The 15,188-nt window shown below is 42.0% G+C and overlaps 1 protein-coding gene across 8 annotated transcripts in view; it reads right to left on the bottom strand.

The window, feature by feature from the left end:
• fryl (furry homolog, like) overlaps positions 1 to 15,188 on the bottom strand; it is a 99,160-nt gene that overhangs the window by 62,123 nt on the left and 21,849 nt on the right. For 3 of the 8 annotated variants that reach the window (XM_058379036.1, XM_058379035.1, XM_058379039.1), the window contains exon 1: positions 5,904 to 6,595. In XM_058379036.1, the coding sequence (XP_058235019.1) occupies positions 5,904 to 6,117 (214 nt within the window). In that variant the 5' untranslated portion in view covers positions 6,118 to 6,595. Of the gene's footprint in view, positions 1 to 5,903; positions 6,598 to 11,812; positions 11,903 to 15,188 lie in introns of those variants that run through there. The other 5 variants (XM_058379037.1, XM_058379040.1, XM_058379043.1 and 2 more) reach the window with 4 other exon arrangements.

The raw sequence follows: 15,188 nt of genomic DNA, 5'->3' as shown, positions 1-15,188 counted from the left end.
AGACACGATTGGCTAGTATCGCTGTGATTGACGAGGGGAATGAGAGAGCATGCCCCTCCCACTCAGATAGAGCACAGACAATAGTGTGTCCTTTGTTTCTTGCCTACGGGATGGCTGGGACATTATGAGAATTTGAATCTCCAGATGATAACAGGAGTGTTTATTTTTTAATCCTTTTATTTTCTCCAGCAAGCCTGAGATACACTATATTGCCAAAAGATTTGGGACCCCCCCTTCAAATCATTGAATTCATGTGTTGTTTTCCAGGGGTTGGGCTCAGCCACTTAAGGAACTCTTAATGCTTCAGCTTCATACCAAGACATTTTGGACAATTTTAAGCTCCTAACTTTGATGACCCCTTCCTGTTCCAACATGACTGCACACCAGTGCACCAAGCAAGGTCCATAAAGACATGGATGAGTGAGTTTGCTGTGGAGGAAATTCACAGAGTCCTGACCTCAACCCCATAGAACACCTTTGCGATGAATTAGAGCAGAGACTGTGAGCCAGACCTTCTCGTCCAACATCAGTGCCTGACCTCACAAATGCTCTTCTAGTGGAATGGTCAAAAATTCCCATTCCTAAAAATTCCAACTCCTAAACCTTGTGGAAAGCCTTCCCAGAAGAGTTGAAGCTGTTATAGCTGCAAAGGGCAGGACAACTCCATATTACATTCATGTGCATGTAAAGGCAGACGTCCCAAAACTTTTGCCAATATAGTGTACATCAGTCTGCATTGTGTTTTCATAAATACCAAATCACTGAACACCAGAACTCTAATAGTTTTTGAAAGTCCTCAAAAGTTCCAAAAAGATCTCTGAAACTCAGTGCAACCCTGATGCAGACATGGAGCACATCCCAGAACATGAGGTCAGTCCATGAATATTGTTTTTAATCACATACAGTAGACCATTGTAAACTAGTCATTTGTAAAGCTTATAAACAATAAAAACCTGTCCAGACCAGAACTTATACAGAAAAAACACACAGACCCTTCATTCCGTCCGATCCTGCTGGCTGAGGATCACAGATAATACGGCTTTACTCTGCCGTGTCAGAAGTGTTTCTGAGAACTGCCTGAGAACTTCTGAAACCGTCCACCACTTCCAATAACACTAGGAAGTTCTTGGCTGTTTGAAGGTTCAGAAACAATGGGGACAGATTAATAAACAGGTGAAAGCAAACACGATGTAGGAAATCTTTGATGCGTTCTTGGTGTGTAAATCACAGAGAATCAGACTACATTCTCAGCAAACACAAAAAATGTAACGTGCTTATATTTAAAGCTGAGAAAAATCATTCTGAGATATGTAGCTAGCTAAACTACAAGCTACACGGCAAAAGTCATTTATTTAGCTGTAACCCTGACTCAGGTCAAACCCTCGGTGAAATGAGAATGACTGAAAGATGGTGATTTACTACTGGTACGTAAAGATGCCATAAAGCAATGATATATTGATTATTAATTAGATGATAATTTCTCTGTGTCTTCGAGCCGTTGATGGATTAAAATGCCTGGTGTAAGAGCGTTAAGGCAGAGATTACAGACACGCTAGAGATACACTACATAGCCAAAAGTTTTGGGACGCCCCTCCAGATCACTGAAATCGTGTTGTTTTTCAGGGGTTGTTCTCATCCCCTTAGTTCCAGTGAAAGGAACTCTTAATGCTTCAGCTTCATACCAAGACATTTTGGACAATTTCATGCTTTGTGGGAACAGTTTGGGGATGACCACTTCCTGTTCCAACATGACTGCACACCAGTGTACAAAGCAAGGTCCATAAAGACGTGGATGAGCGAATTTGGTGTGGAGGAAATTCACAGAGTCCTGACCTCAACCCCATAGAACACCTTTGGGATGAATTAGAGCGGAGACTTAAAGCAATATAGTGTATCATCCTGTAGATACCCTTGACCTCGCTACATCAATTCACAGAGACTTAATACTTCTCGTGAAGCTTCCTGATATGACAGTCTGCGTGTTTTGGCATACATGTGTGCTCACGCTGGGACTTAGGACACCGATCTTAAGAGTTATAACCCTGTCATACCGCAACAGCATTTAATAATAATAATAATAATAATTTGCCTTTATTTGTCACATATACATTACAGCACAGTGAAATTCTTTTCTTCGCATATCCCATCCTTGGAGGTTGGGGTCAGAGCGCAGGGTCAGCTATGATACAGCGCCCCTGGAGCAGAGAGGGTTAAGGGCCTTGCTCAAGGGCCCAACAGTGGCAGCTTGGTGGTGCTGGGGCTTGAACCCCTGATCTTCCGGTCAATGACCCAGAGCCTTAACCACTTGAGCCACCACCCTGCTTTGCTATTTGCCGCTTTGCTATTTCACTTCCTCAACCAAAATTCAAACAGAATCTCGGTTCATTTTGTGTTCACGCTGCTTTCCAATGGCTTTGCACTGAAACCTGTCAGTCATTGCTGGGGAGGCGGGACTTTACTATGTTTACATGTTTGCATTTGAAACACTGCAGTTACAAATACAATGTGTAATTCCTCTGGAGGATTTACCGGGAAATATTTCCATACTATGGATTCAGGGATGCTCCGAGGCAGTCAATATTTATATTTGAAAACCGCAGGAAAAAAACACAACAGTCAAAAATTTACAGATAAGTGAAAGAGGCATCGATCCCAAACCTGTTGGTTTGCTATAAATAAGAACAAAACCTCCACAATTTTTAAATCCTGGTTCTATTGCAATAGTTAAAAATAAACAAAACAAAGGCAACTGATGTATTTGCCTAAACACAAAACCTCTTGCAGAGCTGCCGTGTGTGCGCGGCGTGTCAGAACTCGTCCGAAGTCTGTTATTTTTTATTTGTAATTTCAGTCATTTTCAGGCGTTTCTACACTGTTCAGAATTTAGAATTCAGACTTTCAGAATTAAAACATCCTGTGAGCAGCAGTAATGTGGGCAGGAAGAAAAACCACCTTGTTGATGAGAGATCAGACGACGGCTACAGTAACTCTTTATATCCGTGGTGCGCAGAAAAGCATCTCATACAGCACTATACATCAAACCCCGAGGTCAAGACGATGAAATAACCCAATAAACCCAGTGCTCATAGACACTTTCATAGAGCCTTTTAAGCAAATGAAGGCTTCAGTGGAGAAGCTCCATGGAGCTTCATGTCTGTTTTTAGCTACAGAGAGTAGGAAGGGATATCGGAGAGCCGGAGAAAAGGAAACCAGATGCAGTAGACGTATAGGTGTGGTGCAGAATTATTTGGAAAAAGGTGCGGCTGCGGATGTTCTCTTTCGGGCTGAATTCTTTTTCATTTCTGCTCACAGGCAGTCAGACAGCTCTGAACCTATGCACACTGGGCTTTAAAGATGGTGGTGATTTCAACATGTGGTGAATGAGTATTGTCTGATTCTCACTGCAAGACTTTTTGTTTGTTGTTTAAACAGACTATTTCCACACATAGATTCGAGTCAATAAAACCTTTTGAGCCTCTTCAGCCCAAAGATTTCTACCTTCTATATCCTGCTTCAACACAATTCGAAAAAATCTCTCAGTTACCAATGTTATTACCTCTATTTACTGATGCACTACACTATGACCGCCTTACGACAAACTGATTGATAGCTACTGCTTCTTATGAAGTCTACAAGTTAAAACAATACATGTTATGCAAGAAAAATCTCAAAGAAAATTCTCAAATTAACTGGACAATAAACAGCCAAGCTTGCAGATCAACACAACAAATATGAAGCGACATCACCACTCAGATGTACAACTAAATCCTTCATAGAAATAAACTCAGTGAGATTAGGATCCTACATAAAGCTTTGATTCGATTTTAAGACCCAGGTGTCTAACAGCTTCAGGTCTACAACCCCACACATCCCACCGCATGTAAGGTGCATGCAGAAAACCGTTGAGCATCGTTGCAGATTCTTTTGCATGGACCATATTCAAATGGATGAAGGTAACCGGGTTACAAGGTCATCGACCGACAGCAGGAACTACCGTCTTGCTGTTTTAAAGCTGCATTAAGTGCGTAATAGAGTCTTGTTCATTACGAGCGGTTGTGTTTGTAGGTGGTGTGCAGTCAGCTAAAGAAGTGAGAGAAGTAGGCAAGCCTCGTTGGCCTTGTTATTAAAGCCGCCAGGCAGCTTCCCAAACCTGTAAATCAGGGTCTAGCCTCTGTTTCTTTATATAAGATACTGAGGCAAGGTGGGGATCAGCCAGACATGAGCACACACACACAACTGTGTACGTGTCGTGGCAGGCAAGCTACCATACGAAGATGTTTGCACAATGGCAAGTCATCAACTTTATAAAGCATGTTATGATTTAAACACTTAACGCACATGGTATTAAAATACGGATTTGTTTTTCGGCGTATTTGTATTTCATAACAATTTACGTCCATTGTTCATACAGAGCTACGAACATGAACATATCACACAGCTGGCATTTTAGACACGATATGGACAGCTATTTTGTTTATCTTTATTCGACGAAAACATTTCTCAAAGAAACCACAGCTGGACAGAGCTCTGCGTGTTGCCATGCCAACAGACTGACAGCCGGGACTGACCGTTGATGCCATCTAGCAAAGTGATACATACAGTGAACGTTAAGGTGTACGCAAAGTGATAGACATATTATATAAATTCTCATGATTTGTATTAGACCTAGGACGATTAATAAAGGTATCAAGATAATGATCAAGTTTACATGACTCTGCATGAAACCGTGTCTCCTTTCGGTCTCTTCTGCATCCTATACAAAACTTTTCTACCCTGCTATCTCTATCACATCTCCACTTCCTGTGTCTGTGCAGTTCTCAGTTTCAGTGAGCCGGTGTGTCTGATCTGCTCAAACACACACACACCATTTTCATTTATTATCGCACCTGAAAAGCAGCCTAAAGATATCACTGGATAGATGTCCTAAGGTCATATAAAGTGGGGACGCACGATGATATTTGAGTTATAAACAGAATCTGTACACAAAAAGTAACAACAACAATAATAATAATAATAATTCACAGATTTGCCTGATGATCCGAAAAAGGTATCTGATTAGGAATTCTGTGGAACAGCAGAACAGGCGAGAAAGTAAGCAATTTACAAACCGAGAAAGTTGCTCACACTTAAAATAAATAAAAGTCTGCGCTAAATTCATGTGTATTAAGAAAATATAAAACTCTTAATTTAGTCTCCTCTTATTAAACATGTTCAGACTAAATACAGCAAACTATGGTTTCCCTCAATTTCAGTACCTAAAGGTCTACAGAAAAACATCACAAGGAGAACTAAAACGATCAAATGATAGCTGGGTTTAAAAAACAGTTTTCTCCGAGGAAGCCCATGCAAGATGTATGACAAATATCTAACATCTTCCTAAACTAACACAAACACAAGACCGCTGAGCGTTTCTTCTCTGCAGACCTGAAACAAATTTCATCCACACACACATCCAGGCGTCCAAAATAAACAACTTAAAAAATCCCAGCTTGAATAGATGAATTAATGGACCTTGCATTTGTATATATTGGCTTAGGTAGATATGTTAAAATAAAAAAGTCCAACATCCCTAAATATTTCAGGTTGCTGATATATTTGGTGTCCTAATCCCTTTTTGGCAGGATTTCATCATGGGTGGTGATTAAAGCAGAGGTGATGTTTGTTTTGTACACAAGGGGCTTAACAGTGTTGGATTTTGTGTATCACATGATCAAAGTTACGCTCAAAACGTGATCACACTCGGATCTGATCATCAATCTCTTGATGGTGAACCAAAATCTGACGAGCATCTAGTTTATATATTAAAGTTTCAGTTTTAAGACCCGCTGCATATTAAAATTTAGCTTTTATTTGTACATAAAGGGAAGAATAAAATCACAGAGGAAACATTAAGTCCTCTATACCTTTGGCACGATGTCGGATGAGTCGAGAAAGTCGATTGTTTTGGACCGACACCTCGTGGTCCTCCTCGATGGTTGGGCCCATTGACAGCAGACTAAGACGCTTAACCCTTAGTAAGCGTGGGCCTGTCTCCCGTGGCAACAGCCCCCCAGACTCCACCGCTCCTCCACCGTCTCCGGAGATCACGGTGGGAACGAGGCTCTTGAGGAACTCCATGTGAGTCACTTTCACTGCAGATGTACGGTAAACAAGCCAGAACCTTTCATCTTTCCCCTGCTCTACAGCATTTCTCGCTCCAGGAAGAGACTTGCTCTGACGGTTTCCCACAAAAAAGAACAAGAAAACAAGCCTACATTTTCTATACTTTCCCCACTAAAACGGAGCTCTTCTACCTGCAGTATTAGTCTTTAGTCTTCAATAACAGATCACTAAACCAGAGCACATCTCTTAGATCCAGAGAAAAGAATATCCACCGGTGGTGTCCATTTCAACCAGAAGAAGAAGAAGAAGAAGAAGAAGAAGAAGACGACGACTACAGGTACAGGTAGAGGAACACCTCTCTCAGCTACGTCTCCCACAGTCCAGCCGTGTTAATCTTGTTCTTTGCCGCTTCGAGAGCTGCTCGTCTTGCTACCTGCACATCCACAGAGGATAGACAGGTTGGGAAAACAAATAAAGAAACAGGCGCAAGGCTTCGTCTGGGGGTGATGATGTAATGGTGGTAGGCGGAGTGGCACAGGTCGGGTGCCAGGCGCTATCTGGGCGGGGTCAGGACATGTTTGACAGAAGATAACATGTGCCTGGGCCAACACCCAATTAAAAACACTGGCTCTACCAGCCACGCCCAGTCATGCTTCTTCTCAGGGGATAAAGATACACACACGCACGCACGCACACACACACACACACACACACTCACCCTTGTTTTGGGGAAAGAGTGTAAAGCAGGAGGGTGTGGCAGCTTCAGTGCTTCTGCACACACTGATAACTCTCTGAAGACTTGCATATCAAAGACAATACAGCGATTTCCTCCCTCTCTCTCTCCCTCTCTCTCTCTCTCTCTCTCTCTCTCCGCCAGCTTACTTTCATGTCTCTGATTTTTCAGAGTTTAAGTTAAGCTTATAAGTGCTGAAAACATTTATGTGAAGAAGTTAAGGGTCATAAGGCAATGCTCCATTAAACTGATAAAAATAAAACCCTGAGGAAATTAAAGTCTAATTAAAAGATATTTGCACACCTGCTTGTTAAGAGCACTAACAGGTTCGGTATTACCAGCAGAATTTGATCACTGTAGATACACATGCACCAAGCAGATCATATAATCAGCAGGTTTTGTTTGTAGGATAAATTAGAGACGTTTGGAAGTCGTGTGTATGCTGCCGAATTGCTGCTGACCGGAGTCCAGTCGCCAGGATCAGGCAAAGAAATTAGAAGGAAAACGTCACGGATGTTACAGAGATATTTCGGATGAGACGAGCAGAGGGAAAAGTTGATAGCGTCCATGCTGGGAGGCATCTGACATGAAGGCAGGGCTCATTGTGCTGACTCACTGCTACACATTCATATGGTGCTCCGCTTTCGCTGACGATGTGCATGGTTATAATGCCACCGACTCTGTCTGCCCACCCTTCATTCAAAACAAACACAACACAAGCTGACTGCATAAAGCCATACACACACACACACACACACACACACACACACAAAGAAAGCTGAATAGTTTAGGATTAAAACCAGTCGTGTCACATTGATAGGTGTCAGGTTCCAGACCTGAAGACAAGACAAAACTTAAAACACGCTCTTCAATTCAATTCTGCTTGAAAGACGTAAATATTTATCTCTTAAATATGAAGATGATACTCATCCCTGAAGTTCAACTGAGGTACTGTGGTCCAGAGCACCATCTAGAGACCAATATGGAATGGCAATGGGATGAAAAACACACACACACCACAAAATTAGCTTTGAATAATTATGTTGTGTTGCACTAGTAGTCAAATTCCGTAACCTAGTAACCTACATTAAAGAACACTGGACTATGTAGACAATCTGATGATAAGAAATTCACATGTGTGTGTGTGTGTGTGTGTGTGTAAGTAAAAAAAAAGAGGCTCACACAGGAAACGCTCACACCCTCTGAACGTGTGAAAATGTCAACTGATGATGTAACGGTTTCACTTCCGCCTTCTGATGTGTGAAACTCTGTCCACCACACACACACACACACACACACACACACACACACACAGTAGCAGCAACTCTATATCCGTTGATGGATAACGACCGTTTCAGTAGAACGAGGAGACACAGTATGTCATTGACCTCTGAGCAGGTCTGCCCTCTAGAGGCTGCTGTGTGTAGCGCCTCGGCTGCGTGCTGGAACTTATGTTTTCATTCTTTGGAAAAAAAAAAGCTAGACAGCTTAAAGAATGGAAAGAGAAATAGCAGGCTGTTGATATATATACAAAAAGCAAGAGCTGTTCTGTTTTACACTCAAAGTGTTAAAGACACAAACGGTGTGGAAATCAGTAAATAGGAAAGGAGTAGGTAGAAAAGAAAAGTGGAACAGAGGAAGTTGATAACACCATCGAGTAACGACATGTTTGTGAAGAAAGAGGAACATTATTTCCTCCTTTCTTGCTCTCGGGTTTAACGAGACCGAGTATGGTGGGGTATAAACAGTCTACACACCACTGTTAAAACTGCAGGGTTTTTTTTTTTTGTGTGTGGTAAAAATAAATCATACAAGATCTTTGTCCACCTTCAATGTGAAATCCAGGTGAGAAACGAACAGTTTCAGGGCAAAAACAAGAAAACGATGCAGCTTACAATAACCAGTGTAGGTGTGCACACCTTTAAACTACTAAAATACTCTGTTGAAGCAGCATTCTGTGGTTTTATGTAAAGACTCTACTAAGCACATCTTAAGAGATTATGAGTTGTTTCCTGTACACAGTCCTCTTCGAGTCAGTCCACAGGTTTCATCATCTTCTGAAGCTTTTCCTTTATTTTGTGATTGGTGCTTTGGGTGGTTATCATGCTGGAAGGTACATTCATCTTCATCTTCATCTGTCTAGACGACTGCAGGTTTTATACCAATATACAGACTGGTATTTGGAGATATTCCCAGCTGAAGAGACATGGGTATATAACACCATGCTGACACCACCATGCTTCACTGTGGCTATGCTGATATATAGGCAATCAGCTGAATTGTTTATTTTTGGTATTCTACCATGGCCTCATCAAACCACTCTGCAGCTTGCCATATGGTTTGAGGTGACTATGAGCATGTTTTCTGCAAAGTTTCTGTCTAGCCAGACATGTGAAGAATATGAAAGACGGCCATTATAACCAGCATGTGTAGACTTCTTATATTCAATAAATATGCAGCGCTAACAGTATTTCTGTCTGTTTGCCTAATTACCAAAGACTTGTTTATTAGCAACTTTTTAACCCCAAAAATGCTCAGGGATATAAAGTGCTGGGTTTCGAAGCACTTGTGTTTCTGCACTGCACACATCCTGATGCATGTACCTTGTGTTTGGATGGATGGCAGGTTACATCAAGCCACGCTAGCACATTCCTGAGGGATCAATCATGAACCTGGAAATATGGGAAGCTTTTCCAAAAACAAGCATGAGCACCTTACGCTCATGTCTGACTGCTGACTTTAATATATTCAATTATATTAAATATCATCCATTTCAAGTCATATTTAAATAAAGGAATACACTATATTGCCAAAAGTTTTGGGACACCCCTCCAAATCATTGAATTCGGGGGTTGGGCTCGGCCCCTTAGCGCCAGTGAAAGGAACTCTTAATGCTTCAGCTTCATACCAGTACATTTTGGACAATCATCCATGTCTTTATGGACCTTGCTTTGTGCACTGGTGTGCAGTCATGTCGGAACAGGAAGGGGTCATCCCCAAACTGTTCCTGGCAAAGTTATGAGTATGAAATTTTCCAAAATGTCTTGGTATGAAGCTGAAGCATTAAGAGTTCCTTTCACTGGAACTAATGGGCTGAGTCCAACCCCTGAATTGAATGATTTGGAGGTGTGTCCCAAAACTTTTGGCAATGTCGTGTATGAGGCATTAGTAGAATATCGTATTGAATGGGATGCTTAACAATTCAGTACGTCTGCATATCAAACATTCAGCAGTGTGAATTATTGGAGCATGTGATTGGTCTCATAAAACAGGTGCAAAAAAACTTGCGTGCTAAAATTGTAGCCCAGGAAAAGGAAGTACAGGATCTGAAAGCAGTTACAGGATCCGATATCTGATTTCTTTTCCCCAAAATATATATATAGATTTTTTTTTCAAGCTAGTAACAGTAATGTGTATTGGATCTGTTGGGTAATCACCTAAAATTGACACAACTGGTGCTGCCAGCAAGCAGCCCCCGACTTCACATTCATAATATTACACCCTCTTCTACTCTCCTTAAACTTGGAGTAGTGGAAATGCTAATTTCTCTGTCTTTTATACGTTATCCATTATTACATTAAAAAAATAAATAAAATTTGTCCACATGGCTTGTGCAATATGGACTTTTCCCTACTGGTGATTTAAAATTACACCAGTATGATATATCCACTACAAATCCAGTACAGGAACCCCATCCCACCCCGAGTCGCAATCAGCCCAGGAATGTCAGGGAGGAAGCAACGGGAACAATACGGGGTTGTATGCTCTCCTCCCACAACACACACACACGCACACCAATACACTACTCTGTCTGGGGAAAAACAGGAAAACTTTCTAGAACTTGGACAATAAAGTTACATGAATAAGATAAAGAGTTGAGCCACTGGTCCTGAGAGCGACACAAAACAAGGAAATTTCCCTCAAAAGCCCATGCATGTAGCATCACATCAAACACACACACACAGCTACTTCTTATAATCATTGGCCATAACCTTGAACCTCAAATGCTATTATTTCCATTCAAGATTTTATTCTCATTATTCAAAATCTTTCATGAGTCGAAATTGATGCAGGCGTCTCCACCACCAAGAAGTCTAGTCCCTTCATACTGGTCTGTATGCCTTCAAATCTAAAGGAAGATATTTAGTTTGTTAGCCAGTTACTTTTATTGTCCATAAAGTGGAACAAATCTTTGGCTTCACTCTAAAGTACATCAACACAACAACAAAACCAGAAACAGCATAAAAAAACTCCAATATATGCATTAAACTTCAACACACACACACACACTCCAATATGTATGTATGTATGTATGTATACAATCCACACCCACATTCATGACTCAGCATTTGATATACAGCGATCAGAGAAAAGAAACTATTTCAGACACTCCACCTTGTTGTGACCTTCACCTGTGACCTATTTGGATCAATTCCAAAATCTCATCAGTTTCATCATTATCTGGTTGTTTTGACCATTTCATATTAATCCTAATCACTCCGTCTTAAAATATTGCACTAATGAGAATATGTAATGAATGAGCTATAGAAAAGGTCATTTTTTTTATTTCAAATAAAGTGCGTTTTTTGTCTTTAAGTGAAGTTCACAGATACACAGCTTTTCCGTCTCGCTCGGGACGGTTTGAGGGAAGTTACGTTATCCAGCGGGCTAAGTTAGGAAGGTGAGGTCATTCTGAAATGCCTTCCGACCACAAATCGCTCACTTCTCCAGAGTACAGAGTAGTGTTTAGGGTTCGATGGAGTCTTGGCAAAATCAAACCACACACACACACACACAGAGAGAGAGAGGATGAAAGAGAGAGAGAGAGAGAGAGAGAGGAAGACAGAGGAAGAGAAAGGGGGAGAGACAGAGAGAGAGAGAGAGAGAGAGAGAGAGAGAGAGAGAGGGAGAGAGACAAAGAGAGAGAGACAAAGAGAGAGAGAGAGAGAGAGAGAGAGAGAGAGAACGCTGACATACCTGTGAGCCATAGGGCAGCGGCAGAGACGCCAGGTCAGGGGGAGGGAGAGAGAGAGAGAAAGCAGTCCAGTGGTCTTCAATCTCATCAACCTGAGGAAAAAAGAAATAAATAAAAATAAAAACCTGAGATAATAATAATAATAATAATAAGCAATGGAAACATTAGTGTTATAATCTTACGGCCATTTTCATGTGCTTTTATTTAGTATTTGAATGTATATTAAATATTAAATATCACAGGCGTAGTCCACTGGATAAAACACGAGGGGTCTAAAAGCTGTGAGTTTAATCTTAACAAATTTAAACACTGCAAATTCAATATAGTGTGATCTGGAGTACATTGGTTGCCAGGTCTCAACAAAATACACAAAACTGCACAAAAACACTGAAACATTACCGGTGATAAACTCTCATGCATAATACTTTATTTAGTATGTCCTTCTGGTTGGGTTTTCATTACGAACTTACCAATCTGACTTCCTGACTAATCTGAAGCAGACATGACTCCACTGTTCCTCACACTAAGTAGGAAGTGCTGATGGAGAACTGCAGTCACGAGCCTAACAAACCTCTACCTCATGCTGGAGCTCATTATAATGTGTTATAGAGCAGGTAGAGCAGGAAGAGCAGGACAGATACAAGACCACAACATGGACACAAAAACCAGACCTTCCACACGCACACACAACGGGAATGTCCTCCAAAGGCCAGCTACATAGACCCCCACCTAACACTCATACACACACACACAAACACAGACTCACTCACTCATACACACACACACACACAGACTCACTCACTCATACACACACACACACACAAACACAGACTCACTCACTCATACACACACAAACACAGACTCACTCACTCACACACACACACACAGACTCACTCACTCATACACACACACACACACAAACACAGACTCACTCACTCATACACACACACACACACACAGACTCACTCACTCATACACACACACACACACACACAGACTCACTCACTCATACACACACACACACACAAACACAGACTCACTCACTCATACACACACACACACAAACACAGACTCACTCACTCATACACACACACACACACACAGACTCACTCACTCATACACACACACACACACAAACACAGACTCACTCACTCATACACACACACACACACACACAGACTCACTCACTCATACACACACACACACAGACTCACTCACTCATACACACACACAAACACAGACTCACTCACTCATACACACACACAAACACAGACTCACTCACTCATACACACACACACAGACTCACTCACTCACTCATACACACACACACACACACACAAACACAGACTCACTCACTCATACACACACACAAACACAGACTCACTCACTCATACACACACACAAACACAGACTCACTCATACACACACACACACACAAACACAGACTCACTCACTCATACACACACACAAACACAGACTCACTCACTCATACACACACACAAACACAGACTCACTCACTCATACACACACACACACAAACACAGACTCACTCACTCATACACACACACACACAAACACAGACTCACTCACTCATACACACACACACAAACACAGACTCACTCACTCATACACACACACACAGACTCACTCACTCACTCATACACACACACACACACAAACAGACTCACTCATACACACACACACACAAACACAGACTCACTCACTCATACACACACACACAAACACAGACTCACTCACTCATACACACACACAAACACAGACTCACTCACTCATACACACACACAAACACAGACTCACTCATACACACACACACACACAAACACAGACTCACTCACTCATACACACACACACAAACACAGACTCACTCACTCATACACACACACAAACACAGACTCACTCACTCATACACACACACAAACACAGACTCACTCACTCATACACACACACACAAACACAGACTCACTCACTCATACACACACACACACACAAACACAGACTCACTCACTCATACACACACACACAAACACAGACTCACTCACTCATACACACACACACAGACTCACTCACTCACTCATACACACACACACACACAAACTCACTCATACACACACACACACAAACACAGACTCACTCACTCATACACACACACACAAACACAGACTCACTCACTCATACACACACACACACAAACACAGACTCACTCATACACACACACACACAAACACAGACTCACTCACTCATACACACACACAAACACAGACTCACTCACTCATACACACACACACACAAACACAGACTCACTCACTCATACACACACACACACAAACACAGACTCACTCACTCATACACACACACACACAAACACAGACTCACTCACTCATACACACACACACACACACAGACTCGCTCACTCATACACACACACACAAACACAGACTCACTCACTCATACACACACACACACAAACACAGACTCACTCACTCATACACACACACAAACACAGACTCGCTCACTCACACACACACAAACACAGACTCGCTCACTCATACACACACACAAACACAGACTCACTCACTCATACACACACACACACAAACACAGACTCGCTCACTCATACACACACACACACAAACACAGACTCACTCACTCATACACACACACACAAACACAGACTCGCTCACTCATACACACACACACAAACACAGACTCGCTCACTCATACACACACACAAACACAGACTCACTCACTCATACACACACACACAAACACAGACTCACTCACTCATACACACACACACAAACACAGACTCACTCACTCATACACACACACACAAACACAGACTCACTCACTCATACACACACACAAACACAGACTCACTCACTCATACACACACACACAAACACAGACTCACTCACTCATACACACACACACAAACACAGACTCACTCACTCATACACACACACAAACACAGACTCACTCACTCACACACACACAAACACAGACTCGCTCACTCATACACACACACAAACACAGACTCGCTCACTCACACACACACACACAAACACAGACTCGCTCACTCACACACACACACACAAACACAGACTCGCTCACTCATACACACACACAAACACAGACTCGCTCACTCATACACACACACAAACACAGACTCACTCACTCATACACACACACAAACACAGACTCACTCACTCATACACACACACAAACACAGACTCACTCACTCACACACACACAAACACAGACTCACTCACTCACACACACAAACACAGACTCGCTCACTCATACACACACACAAACACAGACTCGCTCACTCACACACACACAAACACAGACTCACTC

This window comes from Hemibagrus wyckioides, linkage group LG25, assembly GCF_019097595.1.
Source record: "Hemibagrus wyckioides isolate EC202008001 linkage group LG25, SWU_Hwy_1.0, whole genome shotgun sequence".
In the NCBI taxonomy this organism is placed as follows: Eukaryota; Metazoa; Chordata; class Actinopteri; order Siluriformes; family Bagridae; genus Hemibagrus; species Hemibagrus wyckioides.
The sequence above is the reverse complement of the archived record's forward strand: the minus strand, read 5'-3'. Positions and strand labels throughout refer to the sequence as shown.